This window comes from Lissotriton vulgaris, chromosome 1_1, assembly GCF_964263255.1.
Source record: "Lissotriton vulgaris chromosome 1_1, aLisVul1.2, whole genome shotgun sequence".
NCBI lineage: Eukaryota > Metazoa > Chordata > Amphibia > Caudata > Salamandridae > Lissotriton > Lissotriton vulgaris.
The window spans coordinates 1,695,191,545-1,695,211,684 of NC_141685.1; the positions used below are offsets into that span (position 1 = coordinate 1,695,191,545).

The 20,140-nt window shown below is 47.8% G+C and overlaps 1 protein-coding gene across 1 annotated transcript in view; it reads left to right on the forward strand.

The window, feature by feature from the left end:
• Positions 1 to 20,140, forward strand: part of TASOR2 (transcription activation suppressor family member 2) — a 911,282-nt gene that overhangs the window by 56,950 nt on the left and 834,192 nt on the right. The window contains exon 4 of the mRNA XM_086918936.1: positions 12,776 to 12,848. Coding sequence (XP_086775062.1) covers positions 12,776 to 12,848 — 73 coding nt within the window. The remainder of the gene's footprint in view (positions 1 to 12,775; positions 12,849 to 20,140) is intronic.

Genomic DNA, 20,140 nt, shown 5'->3' on the forward strand with positions numbered 1-20,140 from the left:
TGATGAAAGTTTGCAGCTGCTGTTGTACAAGATGTCTGTAGTCTGGGAATATCATATTATTCTGCGAGTCGTAGATCAGTTTATTTCTATGACCTCGGGCGTACTGCAGGATCGCGTCCCTGTGGGAATAATTCAGAAGCTTAGCGATGATGGGATTGGGCATATATCCGGGGGGGGCCGCCCCGCTAAGGCTCTGGGGGCACGCTCCTCTACACATTAAGAAGAAAGGGAATCCTCCGGCATCATCGAGCGCAGCCACTGCGTGATGAATTTGGTTGCTGAGGACCCCTCACAGTCCTCGGGGAAGTCCACAAAGCGCAGGTATTGCGTCTTCGTCTCTCATGGCGAGTCCTTGTGTGTGAAAGGTTAGGCGGTTGACTTGCTTCCGAAGGGTTGTAACCATAACCATAACCATAACCTCCACGACCGATACACAGGACTCCGTTTCGGTAATGCGGTCTACCGCCGTACAAAGATCCTGGCGAAGGAAGGAGACCTCCATGCACCTAATTTTTAAGGACATAAAGAATGTTGTCTTCTTCAAGGACGATATTCTTGTTATGGGGTCAAATAGGACTGAACATGACAAGTTTGTTTGAGGTGCTTCAGACTCTGGAGCTGAATGGTTTGACTGCGGAGGAGTCAAATTGCAAGTTTGCAAGGCAGAACTTAACATACTTTGGGCATGAGATCAGTTCGTTAGGGATTTGTCCAAAGTCTGAATTGGTGGATTCCTTCAGAAAAGCATCTGTTCCTCAGAACAAAGAGGAGGTTGGATACTTCTTAGGTCTGGCCGAATTTTATTTTAAATTAGTTTACAATTTCTCCGAAAAAATGTTTTGCATTAGACAGCTGCTAAAAAAAGTGTGCAAATTTGTATGGACTGAGGAATGCCAACTCCGTTTTGATGGCATCAAGAAAGATATTTGTCCAGCACTTAAAGGCTTTGAACCTAGTCTCCGGAGTTTCATCACCAGCGGAAGGGTCTAGGTGCAGTCTTATCCCAAGCGCAGGAAGATGGCACGGAGTGTGTGGTGGTGTTCACTTCCAGAGCCTGCTCTCCAACGGAGAAAAAGTACTCCTTTATTGAGAGGGAGGCTCTGGGGTGTGTTAGGGGACACAAACATTTTAGACAGCACTTATGGGGCACATGTGTCGCTGTAAGAACAGACCATAAGCCTTTAACGAAAGTGCTTGCATCCAAGGAGCTTAGCAATGTGTCTCCTAGGATTACACGCATGTCTGTGCAACTTTTGGACTTTGTGTACGAGATCAAGTATGTGCCTGGTGTTCGTAATAGAATTGCCGATTTCTTGATCTGGTGTCCGTTACCAGTCATCAATGAAGCTAAGAATGAATGGGATGATTGGTTTGTGGCTACAATTTTTGGCAAATAATGGCACAGTATTTCTCACGAGTGGATCAAGTCTCTTTCTCAAGATGAGAATTGTACTGTTATTGTCTACATTCATATGGGGTGGTCACAGAAAGCCCATTCAAGTAGTGCCTTGCTTCCTTTTTGGGAGGTCAGGAAGATGGTCTGCTACGCAGGAATGGCACGTTGATTCCACCCCTGGATTTCCGGTACTAGGTAAACCATCTTTGCCACGAAGGTCACCTGGGCATTGTGAAAAGTAAAAGCAGGATTAAGCAGTCTTACTGGTGGCCTGGCGTTGACAAGGACATCGAAAGAGTGGTCAGGGATCATGTGAAGTGTGACAATTCCTGTTAAGAGTTTAATCACTCCCAGATCACCCTTACACCCCTAGCATGCCATGGGAGAGCGTGAGAATCAATATCTTTGGTCCCGTGAGAGATATCAAGGGTTTACAGAAGTAAACTCTGGTCTTAGTTGATCACTTCTCTAAGTGGCCACAAGTCAAGGTTGTTGAGAGGGCTGATTTGGAAAACTTGTTGTATTTCTTTGCTGAGGTTTTTGGAAGCGAAGGCTTACCTAAGCACCTGATTTCAGACAATGGAGGACAATTTGTTAGCGATATTTTTAAAAAGCTCATGAAGGGAGCAGGGATAGTTCATAGAACTACTTCCCTTTATCACCCATAAGGGAATGGAAGCGTTTAGCACTTTAACAGGGTCATAAAGGACATTATTGAGTTGGCTATCAGAAATCACATGGATTTGGAGGATGAGTTAAGGAAAACTGTGAGTGCATACAGGGTTACACAATGTGAATCTACTGGATATTCTCCATTTGAGTTGAAATCCCCTTGTACCATGGGGTGGTTGACTGGCACAAAAACTGTCTCATGGTCTGCCAAGAAAGTGAGAGATTCCCTTGTGATTAGTCAGGCCAAGTATAGAAACTGGTATGACTAGTCACATGGAGCTAAAAAGGTGTGTTTGCATGTGGGTGATATTGTCAAAGTCAAGGGGAGGTTAACACGCAAAGGGGAAAGTACATTTTCAGCTCTTCATAAGGTAATTATAATTTTGTGCAATTCTGCTCTGCTTAGTGATGGCAAAGTGTGGCATGCCAAGAATAACACTGTTTAAAGGTAATAGCAGTGCTGTTCCAGATGTAGTTTTGAACAACGGAGATGCTGGCTTTGGCCTGTATGTTGATGCTCTCCCTTTAAAATATGATCCTCAGAAAGTCTGTGTCACCAAATGCCCACTTTAGTAGCCAGTTACAATGACCCACCTTTAGAATTCAACAATAATGTCCCACTTTTAATTGTCTGTTCATCTCAAAGTTCAGAGGCCTTTGCATGCCCACTCCCTGTTTCACGAGGAGCAAACTCAAATGTTACGGAAGGGAGAGTTGTGTGGGCGATTGACAGATGAGAAGTGTGGCGAGGTCACTAGAGCTGGTAGAACCTGAGTCAAACCAAAACGTTTGGGTGATTATATCACGCACATATGTCAAGTTTAAAAGTTATGTTATATTACGCTTTATCGCGTAATGTGGTTGTGTAACTTCTCCAGGAGTTCCTTGCTGCCGGGCACTGTTGTTTTGTTCTTTTTCTTTAGGTATCGAAAGTAGAGAGAGGTCTTACATCTCTTTGTAATTATTGTCTTCTCTTGCTTAAGTTTTTTTTGTAGGGAAGGCGAAGTTTGTAGGCTATAGCCTGCTGGTGAGCTCATGGGGTTCCAAGGCTCGGTCTCCCTCTGGCATTGGAATGCTATGAGGTCACCAGAGGAGAGCGCACCGGGCTGTGAGGAGGTATCTGTATGTGTCTCCTCGATGCGGTTTCTGGGTTCAAGTCTTCAATAAAGTGAATCTAAAATACTCCTCTGAGTATTGCTTCACGACACGAGGCAATTCACTGACGGCTGTCTCCGCTTGATATCCTGGCTGATAAAAGGCTGTCCTTTTCACGTTTTCTCCTTCACGTTCCTCACCCACAGACCTTACTTGACTGTAGTCTATTGCCCTTACAGGAAGCAGTCTTATTCTCGTGGTCCCATGGCTGGTCTCATTGCCATTTTCCTTTGAGAGACGTTTCCTTCATATCTCTTTCCGGGCAGTTGTCTCGTCTACTCACTGTGCATTTTTTGTCACCAGCGTCTTTCCATTTTTCTCTTTTCTTTCCCACGCAATCACTGGCAGCCAGCTCTTTGCTATGCTGTCACTTCCTGGTAGCTGTCTTTTCCTAAGCCCTCGGCAAGAGCTGCCCTTCCTAAACTGTAAATGACAGCTGCCCTCACTGACTGCTGTGTTTTTTCATATGCCTACACTATGGGCTTTCTTGTGTCCTCACAGAGAGCTGTCTCTTCCATCATGTCCACATTGACAGCTTTGTCTTTTCTGTGTCCTGCAGGAAGACCATCTCCCCCCACAACTACCCCTACCCCTACTTTCCGATGTCCTCAGTTAGAGCTCTTTTTCAGTACTCTTGTACAGTAACAGCTTTTTGTGTCCTCACTGAAGCCTTATCTAATTTTGACCGTCTCACACTAACTACTCTCTTGTTCCTGTATCCTCCCTAAGTTCTTTCCTGTTGATTCAGTATCAGTTGGCTCATTCCCAAATGATAACTGTCTTTTCTCCTTCCACTCATCACACGCACAGTTATATCTTCCCTTCCCTTCTTTTAACAGCAGCCGCGGACCTTTCTCTAGACACGGCTCGTCTAAAGTAAGGGGCGTGGCCACTATTAACGTGAAAGCACAGCATGAAACTTTGACCTATTGGTATTGTAAATGATAATGCCTTTTATTATTGCAGGTTTTTTAAACACATAAACAAATTTACAATGCCAATAGCTCAAAATCTCGCAATTGTGAAGCCTAGTGCATTGTAAATGCTTGTGACTAGTTTGCGTATAAAACGGTTTAGGGTGATCCGCAAGCGGGGATTAAGAAAAAAGGGGGCGGTCCCTATTAGTTTTTCCATCTGAACTTTAGATACAGTCTGAACAGATGTACACCAAATTTGGCAGAAAGATTTATCTTGGTCCAGAAGAGTGCTCTCAGATTTGGTGTAACTCAGTGCAGTATTTTTTGAACAATTTATGCTCATTTTAAAAAAAAATATATTTCACGCTGAGTAGGATCAACCAGGAAGTGGTGGCAGCCATCTTAGAACTCAATCATGAGTCCTAAAAAATCCCACAAAAACAGACTGGGAGTAGGGATACTACCCCAGACGCCCTCCCTGAACCTTAGAAAGGCCTCTGATCCCAATCCACTGGGACCGCTCAGTCACTGTGTCCCAGGGAGTCGACTTCCAGGATGTAGCAGTTTCCCTGCTTGAAATATCGTGGGCAGGGAAGCATATGTTTCCTCCCATCTGGCTTCAGCTAGCTGGGAGCAGATTTGTGTTGTTTCCCTGCCCACACTACTGCTGAAGGCTGTGTGGGACTGGCTGCCTGACCTACCAGTGTAGGGTTGGCTGCCTGCAGTGGTTGGAAGCAAGGCCTGGCTTTATGCCATTCCCTATGGCCAACCGTTCATGACTTTCGGTGTCACCAAAGTCTGTGTGTGGCATTGGGTTGTCCGCCTCCAAGGGTGGGAGGTGGACTCCCTTTGAGTGGGTTGACTACATGGCACACAGCCCCCCTCCTCGAGCTGATTGTGACCCCAGAGACTCCATACTATTGGGCCAAAACATATTTAAAGGTGGCGCTAGACCCTCCCTCCCTGAAACACTTCAGAGATCCCATTCCTTATCGCCTTTATTTTTTTTAAGGTAGTGGGCACATGGTCCCCTCCCCGAGCCAGTTGTGGCCTGGGGTCTCCATTGTCCAGGCCCTTGCATGGTAGCTTCGGACACTAGGCACCCACAGTACTCCTCATTGGGGTCTACAGTGAGAGCCCACAGCCCCGCTGGCTCCCCGCATGCACCAATCCTGGGTGAATCGGGAACCAGTTTGTTGCTGCTTAGAGGGAGCAGCTATTTTTGCTTGCTCACTTTGCTGCTGGAGCAAGGGAAACAGTGGGGTCAGGAAAACATGTCTGTTCCCACCCGGCAGAAGCATTTTTAACCCTTTCGATGCTCATGACGAGCTCAGCTCGTCATGAGGCACAGTTGAGCTGTGCTGATGACGAGCTGAGCTCGTCATGAACAATGAGGATTAATAAAATGTCAGTACAGGAGGGGAAAATGCACAGCAGCCTTGGTGTTAAAGTGCCCACCAGGTGGGATGGAACATGCGTTTCCCTGCCAGCACTCTTGTGGGTTGGAAATCTACTGCATCACAGGGGTGGATTCCCTTGGCCACACTTAGTGAGACAGCTGCTGGGGATCAGGACCCGGGGCCTCAGGAGGCTCTGGGAGAAGTGTGCACAACGCCCCGTCCCCTTTCAGTATGTGTGTTGGCCCTGCGGGAGGGAGGCCCTGGGGCCTTTTCAGGTTCATGTGGGGGGCTGCGAGCTCCCTTCCCCTTTCTAATGTCAGCCCTGGGGAGATGGGGCCACGTGCCCCCCTCCTCTGAATGTGTTACTGCCCCACCCTCTGTTTTTTTTGTTGCGCTGGAGGGTACACTTTTTTTATTTTGCTACGTAATCACTGGTCATACGCCTATTCACAGCAACATTAAAATAAAAAAATAATGTTTGGCCCGGGGGTATGAGCGTTGTCTCTCTGAGATACCCCGTCCCCCCTCCAGGTCTGGGTATCCTGTAATGTTGCCCGCGAATCGGGCCTGCCGAAGTTGCACCCTTGCTAGGGTTAAAGTTTAATCTCCCCCAGAGCGTAAACCCAATGGGCTGGTCCGGCGTCCCCACGGACCAGCACGCTGTTAAAATAATAAATCGCCCAGGCTGCTGTGCCTGGTCAAGTAAGTTGCCAGCCACCACTAGAGCAACACATGTGTCTGTGCACTTTATTTATAGGGATCCAGCACAACATTACACTGGCGACGAGGTGGTCTTGCCACCCGCCGCGCTCTCCGCCACCTCTGTGCCTCCTGCCGGCATGATCACCGGAGCGACCCACTGTGCCCCTGCGGCCTACTTTGCCCCTTCTGGCGTGTCCAGTGGTGCTGCAGCCCCCACGTCACGAGCGGCTGTACCCCCTGTCCCTCCTGCTCCAGTGTCACCCAGGGAGCGAGACTCCGTCATCCAGCCTTCGGCCCGTGGCTGCACCTGCCTTCTGCCACTGCCTGCCTTCCTGCACGCCGGCCGCGCATGCGTGCGGGCCCGGCCCAAGCCTGCTCTGCCTCCCGGACTGGCGCCGGCCGCAACACGGCAGTGAGTGCGCACATCGCACTGAAGTGCGCACGAAAGCGCCCAACGCCCACAGTCGCTCCCAGCTTCAGCCCCCGTTTTGGGGCTAATACAGACTCCTCACCACGGTGCCACCTAGCACTCGGAGACAAGGCCCACGCTCCTGCCTCCCCATCCAAAGCCGCGTGCCCGCCCGGCATAGTCGACCAGCTAAAGTCCTAACCTCACGCTCACCACGTGCTCCTGCAGCGCCCTCCCTGCTCCACCTGCTGCAAATATCTGCATCGGTGTGCCGCGCCAAGCCTGTGACGCGCACAATCACCCATCAAACAGCCAAACATTGCGACCATGACCACCGTGCCCGCCCTAGATCCATTTGTCATCACCGGACCCCCGCCGTCTCAAGCAGCAAGATGGAAAAAATGGGTGGAAAGGCTGGAAAAATATTTTGAAGCGGCAGATATCGCGGCCCCGCGACTGAGAGCCATGCTGTTGCACCTAGGGGGTGCAGACATACACGAGATCTCAAAGGACGTCAGAGAGGCGGACCCACCCAGAAACTATGCCTCCGTGCGCGATGCCATTACTGCATATTTTGAACCTTTTGCAAGTGCTGACTACGAGCGTTTCCTTCTCCGCCAAGCCGGAAGAATCTGTTGATGTCTTTTATGCGAGGCTGAAGAAACTAGGTAGCACGTGCCCTCTCCCGGACGCGGACGGCGAGATCCGCGCACAGTTCATCCAGGGCTGCACGTCATCCAAGCTGCGTGAGAGAGTTTTGCAGGAAAATGACATGCCCATGAGCGACATCCTTACACTCAGGCGCTCAAAAGAACTATCCAAAGCCAGGGCCGCGCACATGGACCCCACGCCATCCGCAGAAGTCAAGACGGAACCAGTATGCGCCCTACAAACCGACACTGCGAGCACCCGCCCGAGACCTTCGCGGCGGGGAAACCAAAAGCCCGCCCAATCGCCACGTGGCCGCGCCTGTGCATGGTGCGGAGGCCCCACACCTCACAACGGTGCCTGCCCAGCACATGGAAAAATGTGCAGCGCCTGCAGAAAAGCAAATAATTTCTCAACTGTGTGCCGATCAACGCCAAGGAAGAAACAGAGCGACCCACCCCGGAGGGTGCGGATGGTAGAAATGCCCACTGGCAGCCCCGCCAGCAGTGACATGTACGACGACGAAGTGGACACGGCCTCGGTCCACGTTGTCAGGATGCTCAACACCCTCGCGGCCACACCATCGGCGGCACCCATGTGCACTATCAAGGTCCAAGACCAAGCAGTGGCAGCCCTCATTGACACCGGGGCCTCCATCAACCTGATGGCCGCCAGTGTGTACCAGACTCTTGTAGATCCCCCAGCACTCCACCCGACCAGAGTATACGCGTATGGCACAAAACGTCCACTCCGTGTGGGATGTTCCGAGCGGACCTGTCACACGACTCAGCCCGACAGCAGACTAAGGTTTACGTGTCGCAAGAAGGCTCAGGATTTCTGTTAGGATGCAAGACTGCGCAAGACCTCAGACTGACCCATTTTGCCCTCACTGGGCAAGCCCACAGCCTTGACCATCTGCTGTAAGGATTTCCAACGTTATTCAGTGGCATTGGACGCCTGAAGGGACCAGCAGTCTTCCTTCACATAGACAAATCCGTGGCCCCAGTAGCCCTCCAACACCGACACATTGCTTTCCACCTGCGGCCCAAAGTGGAGGCAGAGCCACGCACCATAGAGCAAGCGGGGATTATCGAGAGAGTAAGCGGCCCCACCCTGTGGGTGTCGCCCAATGTCGTGGCGAAAAAAACTAAACAGCCTGACGCAGTTCGGATCTGCGTGGATATGCGAATACCCAACCTTGCCATCAAGCGGGAGTGCCACCTGACGCCAACCATAGATGACATCATTGGTGAGCTGGCAGGCTCGAAGTGGTTCTCAAAAATGGACTTACGTTCAGGGTACCACCAGATCCCCCAACACACCCGGATTGACGGCAGATCACCACCTTCTCCACCCACGCTGGCCTCTGGCAGTACACACGCCTCAACTTTGAGATATCAAGCGCAGCGGAGGTATTCCAGAACATCATCCAGAACGTACTCCAAGGACTCGACGGCGTCTTGAATGTCAGTGACGACATTCTGGTGCACGCACCAACCAATGATGAACACGTCCGACGCCTCCACGCGGTGTTCGTTCGACTTCAAGACCGAGGCCTCACCCTCCACCGGGACGAGTGCGAGTTTCTGCGCCAGGATATCAGTTTCTTCGGATATCACTTCTCGGACCAAGGAATCGGCCTGGAACCCGACAAAGTCAAAGACATCCACGATGCTCCTGCCCCAACGTCCGTGACCGCCATGCGCAGCTTCTTAGGGATGGTCACATATTGTGGTCGATTCATCAAAGACCTGTCAGACCTCACAGGCCCCCTCCGCGATCTCACCAAATAAACCAGCGCGTGGGTATGGGGAACAGAGCAGCAAGAAGCCTTCCAGAAGACAAAAACTGCACTCTCCGCGGACACGACCCTGGCCTACTTCGACCCCCGGCGGAAGTCACAACTAGTAGTAGACGCTAGTCCAACTGGCCTAGGAGCGGTGCTGGCCCAGCAACAAGCATGTGGCGAGTGGGCCCCCGTGGCCTACGTGAGCAGGATGCTCACACCAACGTAACAGCGCTACTCTCAGATCGAAAAGGAAGCAATCACGATCCTGTGGGGGTGCCATCATTTCCACATATACCTATACGGGCATCCATTTGTGGTGATCACGGACCATAAACCCCTTGTTCCACTACTCCGTGGCTCCTCATCGCGTCCTCCTCCCTGAATCGAGAAGTGGATTCTTCAGCTACAGGAATTCCAATTTGCTGTGACATATCGGCCAGGCACCGTGACAGAAGCAGCTGAGGCTTCGGCAACGGAGGAATACGTCAGGATGATTGTGGACAAATCAAGACCACTCCCAATCTCCCTAGAAGAAGTAGTGAGAGCCACCAGGGACGATGACTGCCTCCAAATCTCCATCCAATCCCTCACATCAGGAAATTGGATGTCCCTCCAAAGCCCAACCTCATTCCGCACACCGGAGGCACAAGCCACGCTGAGAGCCCTCTATCAAGTCCGCCATGAGCTGTCCGTCTCCACAGAAGGTTGTCTCCTGAGAGGCCCCCGCCTGGTGCTGCCCGACTGTCTCACGCAACAAGCCACCCGCCTAGCACACAGCGCCCATCAAGGCATTGTAAAATCGAAGAACCGCCTCCGGAGCAAGCTCTGGTTCCTGGGCCTAGACCGCGTAGTGGAATCATTAATCCAACGATGCCCTGTGTGTCTAGCGACCAGCACACCCAACCGTCCCGCGCCAGTAATCACGGAAGATGGCCTGACATCTCCAAGGGAACGGGCCAGTGTTGATTTCGGCAGCCTCCCAGGGGGCAGGTACATGTTTGTGCTAGTGGATGACTTCTCAAGGTACCCGGAAGTTGAGATCCTGACCTCCACCGCCGCGTCGGAAGTCATCCCAAAACTAGTTAAGGTGATAGCCACCCATGGCCTCATCGGTGAGTTGCGTACCGACAACGGCCCACCCTTCAACAGTAGCGAACTGAGTGACTACCTGGCAAACCACCGAATCATGCATCGCCGGATAACCCCGCGATAGCCCCAGGCAAATGGGGAAGTGGAACGGCTAATGAGAACCCTAAACAAAACCATCCAGATCACTCTGGCGGATGGCCAAAATCTTGAACTGGCGCTCTACCAATTCCTCCGAGAGTACCGCCTCCCCCCCCCACTGCACCACGGACGTACCGCCAAGCCGCCTCTGTTTTGGCAGGGCTGTGACCGACACCATCCCACACCACCCTGCGTGGGCGACGTCTCCGAACCCCCCGAACCAATCCATGGAGCGGAGAACCAGGACAAACCTGGAAGCATCCCGAAGAAGCGAGCTGTGAGCAGCCCGACTGGTGTCGGCGACCGGGTGCTAGTGAGGTACCCCCACCCAGCAGGGAATTTCCGCCTACCATTTGAATTAGACCACTGGACAGTGAAAGAAATCAAGGGCACCATGGTCACCGCCTCCCGAGGGGCAGAGAGAGTCACTAGAAACATATCCTTCTTCAATAAAGTCCTGGGAGACGACTGGGAAGAGTTCAGTGAGAGAAGAGAATCAGACCACGGCGCTACCCGCAGCCCTGGAGCGGTAGCAGAAGACTGTGCTCCTCAACAGGCCTCCAGCGGAAGGAGCGACCGAGAAGCTGTGAGTCCGGAAAACACTCTGGCGCAAGGGACACCAGGGGAACAGGACACTTCCGAGATGGGCGATTCTGAAGACGTACCCCCGACACCATCGGCCAGAAGCAGCCAGAGCAAGTACCACCTGAGGCCTCATCCCCAGCCATCGCAGAGGTATAAAAACTTTGTTGCCCGCTGCCAGCCACGTGTGGTCCGGCGAACCAGTACTCCAGAGAAGATCAAGTAAGACTGTTCCTAATTGTTATAAAGTATGTCCAAGACTGCGGGAGTATCGCCTGAGAACTATAATGTTTGAACTTTGTTTGTAGTGTTTCATATTTCTGGGTAAAGGAGGAATGTAATGTTGCCCGCGAATCAGGCCTGCCGATGTTGCACCCTTGCTAGGGTTAAAGTTTAATCTCCCCCCAGAGCGTAAACCCAATGGGCTGGTCCGGCGTCCCCACGGACCAGCACGCTGTTAAAATAATAAATAGCCCAGGCTGCTGGGCGCGGTCAAGTAAGTTGCTAGCCACCACGAGAGCAACACGTGTGTCTGTGCACTTTATTTATAGAGCCTAGCACGACATTACATATCCTTACCCTGTCCCATTGGGACTCCGCGAACAGGAAGCACACCCTTTCTGGAAGCTAGTGAACGTTGAGAGTTTATTAATGATTCAGCAGCAAAGTCTTGATGCTTTTCCGCAAAAAACTTGTGAACAAGGCATTTTTTGCCAAAGCACGGCATGAGCTTGCTACTAAATCGTGAATAACTTGCAGCATTCGCAAACGTGCCCTTTAGTGTAAAAAACAAAGGTTAAAGTGGTGTTATAGTTAGTTGAAAATGTCAGTTAAAATGCTACATTTTAAGCTAAAAAATACAGTGAATTTCGCCAGATATAATTAACTGAATTAACTATAAGTCACACCCTGGCAGTATGCAGTTTTGTCATTAATGATGTCATTTTAAATGTCTCATTGATGTTTTCAGTGATGTCATAGAATATGTCATGAGTGATGTATCATTTGTCGTACTAAGCAGTGCTTGGCGCAATACTTAGGTACTCTGCGGAAGTACAGCGAAGGTACTGCGTTGCTAGATATCTGTATATTTTTTACCTTATTCTCAAAGACTACTGAGCACCAGATTCACACAAAATCTCAAAACACACTTTCTTGATCAAGATCTAGCTTTCTGCCCTATTTGGTGTAATTCTGTTCAGTTGTTTGTCTGTAGCACTGACTAAAGTTTCCATGGTAAATTACATGAAGAAAAAAGGGTTTGATGCATTATCATCACCTCATTCCAACCATGATACTGTTACCGAAGATAGAAAAATATGTATTTTCAGGTTAAGAATGTGTGCACTCACAAATCTGTTGGTGAATGTGTGAAAACTTTCTGGTAACCCTGCTGCCAATTGCACAAACATATGTCTTATTTATAGTCAGTTCCTAAAAGCGAACCCGAGTCTATATACAAAAATACTAGTATTGTGTGTGGCAAAATAATGTGTCTTGGAGAGCGTTTCTAAAATGTGCCACTACACCTAGTATACACTGCAGTGTGTTTTACAGGTTTTGTGTCCCGTCATTAAGTGTGTGAGATTTGCCGCATATATGAAGTTGTAAGATTCAAGTAAAATTGTTATTCTGCCATAAGCATGTTAAACAAGGAGAGAAATCTGTAGCTCTTTGTCTCTGGTCTCTCAAACCTTATTTTTGTTCTGTGCATCTAAGACAATTTTAACTGTTAACCTATAGTCTTTGTCCTAGCCTTCAATATCATTGTGTGTCTGTTTTATAATTCTATTGCCTGTCAGTATTCAAATATTCTGTAGCTGCATATTTATTTTAAACCAATGACAGATTTAATGTGTTTTTAATTTTATTTTAAAGGCAAGGTTAGTGTGCGAGAATGGGCTTCACGTTGGTAACAGTAGCATTACGACCCTGGGTGACCCCAATGCAGGTGAGGAAGCAACTGTAAAATGTTACTGTCTTTTTCAGTCTTAAAGCATATTGTTAGAAGTACACTTGCTTTGTTATCTGTAACTTACCGGTCTGTACGTAATAATTGTTTGGTCAAGTTTTTACACATATTGCTCTCTTATTAATTACACAGACAAGAGTTCCTACATCCTGAGTGTTTGGGTGTAGTAATGAAATTATATTTAATATTTTAACTGTAGAGTAGAACAAGGCTGGTAGTTGGAGAAATTCACAAGGCATCTATATTGAAGGTTTGCAGTCAGTCTCTGTGGAGAATACCTCTCTGCTCCCCATGCGTTGGATGCATTAATTATATGCAATAGATGGCAATCATCTCAATCACATTCCTTTAGACTGTGGAGGAGTTGGCAGACATAGTAGGAGGTTAAGCAAAATATTCAGAAATCTGCCATGCAAATCTGTCATCTTGTAATTCATTGCAACCTCCAGTTCACAGCAAGATCATGTAGATATGTTCGTAGAGTATCAAAATTGTACTCATGATTGCTTTGGGGTGCAGTGTACTTAAGCCCTCAACTCACACATGAAATTAAGTATGCAGGATGCATAATATGACTAAGACATAAAATATAGCATCATGGTCCTAAAATAGAAGATCACAAAGAAAAAAAACATAGGCCATGTAGCCCTTGGGCGATATAAGCAACCTCTTTAACAACTAGTCAGTGGAGATCTCCTGCCAAAGCAGAGACAATTACCTTAACTTTAAAGTGTTGAAGGATTTTGTTTTTAAGTACTTTTCTTTCTGCCTTGCTAAAGGTGATAGTGCCCCACCAATCTGTCATAAAGCTGCACCACAAGTTTAGAATGCAGGCCTGTAAACACTCCAAAGAAGCTTTTCCTAGTCTGGAAATCCAAAATGACAGAATAGAGGAAATAATTGTGAGTCAAAAATAGCGCTTCCACACCACCTCTTACACAGGCTAGATGTCTAAAAGGCTCTTGCTGATGGAAACAGGGCAGCCAGACCATAAAGAGTGCCAAGAAGAGTGGAGGAGTTGACATGAGTTAGGTAAAGGGCGGTATCACGATTCTCCAAGAAAACATGCCAGAAAATAGGAAAATGCATTGTCGCACTGTAGTTGAGATTAACTGCACCAATGGGAGGTTTGGCAGCACCACAGAAAGTCAAGAGCAAGAGTGGTTGTGGGGAGCTCTTTGTAGACCCTGCTTCTGCACCACCAAGGTGTAAGAGACTGCCTTAGAATGCCCTGGCAGCAGTGTTTGCCGGCATGGGATGGCAGTGGAATTTTATGGCAAAGATAAGTCACATTGGTAGAAGAGGCCTTAAGAGACTATCACCAGACCGCAACTTCTCCCAATAGGTGTCTGAGCCGGCCTTTGGACACTTTTTGGTTGAAAATAGACTTGTAGTATTAGCAGAAATCTAGAACATCTATCAGCTCATTATCAGCATTGTGAATCTATTGACCAGAGCAACTACCACAGGGATATTGATCAATGGAACTACTTACAGATAGTGGAAAGAAACATTCTGGGCTCCCTTTGCTCCCAACTCTACCTCTCCAAACAAATAAATACCAGAAGTGGAACAGTTCTGCAACAGGTTCATCAACGGTTTCAATAGTCTAATACCCCAGAAGACATCCACAGACTTTAACCTTAGAAAGAAGGCACTTCAGATAAACATAAAGACGCTAAAACAAAACTAGATGGTATACAGTGCAAATGGGTAAAATGAAAGAAGAAAACGGATTCAAATGTGCCTAAATTGCCAAAACAAGATATATAAATCGTGCATCATTACTCTGTACAGATCTCAATGGAAAAGGCTTATGTAAGGAACTACATAGAATCCTCTCAGGAGTCTGCAACCTCCAGTTCACCACCCAAACAATCCCACAATTGCAAGTCTTTTGCGATGACATTGCAAATGAACTTACCTCTAAAATAAACTGCAGAGCTACACACAGGAGCAAGCTGACCAACACTGGAACGCAAGGGATGTTTGAAGTGCTTTAAAAATATTATCTGTTGGCAATCGCTTAGGCGGTTTTGCAGTGCATTTGTTTTTGTTCATTGGGCCACTTCGAATACGGACTAACCTGACAGGCCAGGTTCCCTGTAGGCAGAAAAACAAATAAACCAAACTGCTAATGGGCTTGTGGGCTTGTTTGGCATCTTTAGGGAGGTGCAGCTTGACTCCCGTGGCACAGCGACAACTGGGCAAACCTATTACACTTAGAACTTCACTCTGAAGCACAGAAGTGATAGGTGGAAATCTGAGAAAAGTCTCAGCCACTGCCAGGTGCTAAGACCTCAATCCATCCCATTGTTTTATTGACCACTATATGGCTCTAGACCAGGACCGGTAATATGTAAATCAGCTTTGGTACTGCTCCAGTAGAAGACTCCTACCTCGACTGCCAGGTCTTCTCTGAAGGAGAATGCAAGCTACTCAGGCCAGTTTCGCATTGGTGCACCCTATCAGTTTGTATACGAGGAACCTAATGGTCAAAACAAACTGAACAGGACTGGCAATAGTCTTTGACCTCTTTCCATTCCCGCTTGAAGCCAAATTAAAGTAACTGGTATAGGTAAACAAGCCATCAGGCAATGTGTCAGACCCCTGACCAACATGAACCTTCTTAAGACCTTGTTCATCAGACCGTTCATTAAATAATCTTATCAGATCCAACCAACTCTTGACCATTCTTGAATTGCTCATTCTTAGAACAAACATTGGCAAAGCGAGTAGGTCTTAACTATGAGACTTATTAGCTGTGTCAATTTGTTTTTAGCTATGTTGTACAATAGCACGTCTACTGTGCAACATGTCTAAAAGTTAGTAATATAAAAGCGATACGATGCTGCAGCGCTCAGTATAACAGCACTTTTTCTCAATTTCAGCCATGTTGTGAAGCTGCTGTACAACATGTCTGAAAGTTAAAAAAAAAACTCCAGGTGAGGCCTATTGGCCATGCTTTTGTGTACTTCTTCATGCGCTACAAGTCGGCGTGTCCTCGTTTACTATGGATGGTGCATTGGCATCCTGTGAAATAACAGTGGCCCCAAACGACCGGCAGCAGTGTGGCCCAATCTTTACTTTCCTTAAAAAATAACAAGCAGCCAGCAAAGGTGTATTTGGCAGTGGAGGGAATAAACATGCAGAAGTTGCAATGTCCTAAAGTAAAGGATGCCCGTGGGAGAAGTCCCTCCGGGTTTGGGTACCCACTGCATAGGTTCGATTACTGGACGCAACCACCAAGTATCACAACAAGTACTGTAACTATCAATGGTCAAATTTAGACAACAGCATACAAAAGTATCAATCATGCAAATGACAATATCAAAGAAATTTATGTTTTTTTGTGTGACAGGAAGAGACACTGCGAAAGTATTAAAAAGTAAACATGAGTTTACTACATATTCCCAAATAAAAGAAAAAAAATTTTCATACAATTTTAAAATACATCATGTTATGCAAAAAATTTCATAAAACATTAAAAATGTTCGTGAGAACACAAGTCGACGCGGCGTTTCGGTTAAAAAACTTCCTCAGGACAGTTTCTATAAAGAAACACAATATTACTACATCATAATAGAGTTTGTAAATAATATATTTAAACAGTAGTCACATTTATATGGCTGTCACAGAATTAGTTAAAAAATGTTTATTTCAAAGGCAATGACAATACTCTAACACCAACAGTTGCAGGGGTTAACATTTCATAAATGTACACAGGGATTACAGTAAACAATACTTTATACTGGTGGTTGTGCCATTGAACTCGTGGGGACAATCAAACTAAATAGAACCGAAAGCTTTTTGTGTCTCCAATGGTAGGAGGCCAAAACACCTATTATGGGTGAGTTTCAATATAACCCAATCTATGGTATAATGGTATCTTACCTCAGAATGTTAGTTGTGATGTCTACCTCAGCTATTCAATCTGAGGTCTAATTTATTAAAGACAAATAGAGGTGTCCTGTTTTGGGTCCACACTCAAAGGTACTGAAGTCCCATTTATTCGGGATATGATAATGCCTGTCTTTATCTATAAAAGAAAAGGAGGAAGAGGGGGGAGAATGGAGTGTTATACTGACCCCACAGTTTCTTGTCTGATGGTTGGTTAAAGAAGCATTGATCGCATGCATACCTTAATGATAAGATCTGATAATTTTTCACTGTATCGGAGGGGCCACCAGTAGGTATGCGTTCACTGGAAATAAAATAAGGGAGATGTTTTAGTAACTCTTACGATGAATTAACTATCATAACTAGCATACGTTTGCCCTGTAGTTGATGGAACTCACCAAAGGTACTGCTTGCAAAATCGCTGTAGCCGCGTGCTAAATGTGCTTCGTCAGCTAATTCTGGTCGTCACGATTTATAAAGCATCTGCAAATTAATAAAACCATATCCAATTTTGGTAATTGTGCTTGAGATTTAAACATAGAGGTTTAGAGTTAATTGCTTTCAGCCAGGATAGCTTGACTGCAGTGGCTTAGTGAGCAAGGGACCCACGTCTGGGCATACCCTTCCCACATAGGGTGAACAGCAAAACACACAAGATGATGGACGGAATGTTGCACAATGGCAAAACATTCACCCCCAGTCACAGATCTGGGTTTAATCCATCGTTATTTTGCTCACCAAGCCTCCCATGTCAGACATGGCCATATGCAAATCAGTCTTAACCCTGTGCCTCATGGGAACAGTCCAGCCCGAACTGCCAAGCCATGTCTTTCCTGGACCGGAATCAAGCAGTGATTTTTGCATTTGTCACCCTGAGTGGGATGGGTATGCTAGGACGTGAGTCCCATGCTCCCCACACCACTGGAGTCAAGCTATCCTGGCTGAAGACAGCTGATAGCCTGAAACCGGTCCTTGGATGCTTGATTCCGGTCCAGGGAAGGCATGGCTTGGCAGTTCGGGCTGGACTCTTCCCATGAGGCACAGGGTCAGACTGATTTGCATATGGCCATGTCTGAACTGGGGTGGTGTGGAGTGCAAAAAAACGCTGGATCTAGGCCCAGATCTCTGTACTGGGGTGAATGTATGACATTGTTCTGCATTCTGTCCATCAACTGTGATTTTTGCATTCGTCACCCTGAGTGGGATAGGTATGCTCAGACGTGAGTCCCATGCTCTCCACACCACTGGAGTCAAGCTATCCTGGCTGAAAACGGCTGATAGCGAGAAACCGGTCCTAGGATGCTTGATTCCGGTCCAGGAAAGACATGGCTTGGCAGTTCGGGCTGGACTGTTCCCATGAGGCACAGGGTCAAGGCTCGTTTGCATATGGCCATGTCTGAACTGGGGTGGTGTGGAGTGCAAAAAAAACGATGGATTTAGGCCCAGATCTCTGTACTGGGGTGAATGTATAACATTGTTCTGCATTCTGTCCATCAACTGTGATTTTTGCATACCTCTAATGGCCGGCAGAGCAAGACATGAGTGTAAGTACACAGCTTTCAGGCACACAACCCTGTATAGAATATGCTCCCATTCCTTAGGTGTTGAGGGCCTACCCAGTTCAGTTTCCCAGCGCACCTGTGCCTTTGTGCGATGACCTGAAGGGCGTGTCATGTGTCATAAGCATGGAATACAGTTCGGAGATAAGATGGCGATCATCCGCCTTGCGCACTAGCCATTTTTCAAACGAAGCATGTGGTCTGGACATGCAGGCATAATTGGCTGGCCTAGTGACCCAGTGACAAACCTGGCTATAGGGAAAAGCGTCTGTTGCTAAAAGATCATAGTCCTTTCGCAGTTGGTCAAAGGGTATCAGCTCCTCCGTGTCAAAAAGGGAAACAACCTGCTTGCAGCCTTCCTCTCGCCTCCTCTTAAGCACCGTTGACACCTGTCCCGGGGTAAAATCAGGGTTATCGACAATGGGGGACATAGGTGAAGGGAACAACGTCCACCCTTTCGTCAAAGCTAATCTATCCCAGACCTTGAGGGTATGCGAAGTGACCAGAGAGGAGTATAGCCCCCTTGCTGTATGTTTGTGGGGTAACTGGAATTCCAGCCAAATATTCACCCCAGCGACTGATTGATCCATAAAATTCTGGTGTTTACTAGACAGAGGCCTATTCCATTCCACTAGGTATCGTAGACACGCTGCTTGGTAGTAGCCGCCTATGAGCAGGAGACCCAGTCCACCCTGCGCTTTCATGCCTGTTATTTGCACCAGAGAGCGACGTGGCTTTTTCCTCTCCCATATAAACCTATTAATAAGGAACTGTAGTTTCTTGACTGTACCAGGCGGTGGGGTCATCGGCAGCATCTGAAAAATATACAAGATGCGCGGGAGCACTGTCATTTTCACTGCCTCTATCCTCCCGAACCATGCCAGCCGAAGACTCGACCAGGCGTCCAGCGCCTTGGTCTTGTGTTCCAGCAGCAGGGCATAATTTACCGAGACCCTTATAGCCAACAATCGTTATTTCTGTCATAGTCGATATTACCTTGCACGGGCAACGAGCACCCAATAAGATAGCCACCCTGTTTTTCTTGGACAGCCCAGCGGACCAAAATTGTTGCAGGAACCGCCTATCGCGCATTCGCATAGTATCTTTAGAGAGCAGATGGGTCTCCTGAAGTAGGCAAATGTCACTATCTGCATGTTCAAGGAGGGCGAGCACTGCAGTGCGTTTTACAGGATTATTTAACCCAAGAACATTCAGGCTTACTACCTTAGGATCCCTACCCATGTAACAGCCCAAATAATTGCTATGAAAGGTGGTAGCCGTCTTCTGACCATCAGGTGAACCCTTAACAGAGACCCTGACTCGCCCCTCAACAAACCGCCCTGGCGCGAGAACTGGTGTGGAGATCCCGAACTGTAACCCTAACGAACCGCATCCCCAAATAAAAGCAAACAATACAACACCTAAAAGAAAAGAATGCAACAAGAAGATCATGACCAAAGTTCGTCACAGTAGGTAAAGTCCAGGGGATCGTGGCTGAGACTATCGTCTAGCCCGTGGAGGGTTCGACTAGTGTCTACTTCGACGCAGAAGAACCATCAGTTCGATACACCGGAAACTGCCTTCCGCCCCTCCGAGTTAGTAGCACTGGTCCGCTAGCACTCTAATCCTGAGCCACGCCATGTCCCCGTAGTTTGTGGACTGTCAGGGCCACCTTCAAGTTAGATCTCTTCTGCCAATCTGCAGATCGATTCACCCCAGTCTAGGCCCGCAACCCACTCCGCACCTCAAGCACCGTCCGCCAATTCACGGACCGCTAAAGCCTCACCTCAGGCCCGCTCTTAGTGCTGCTGG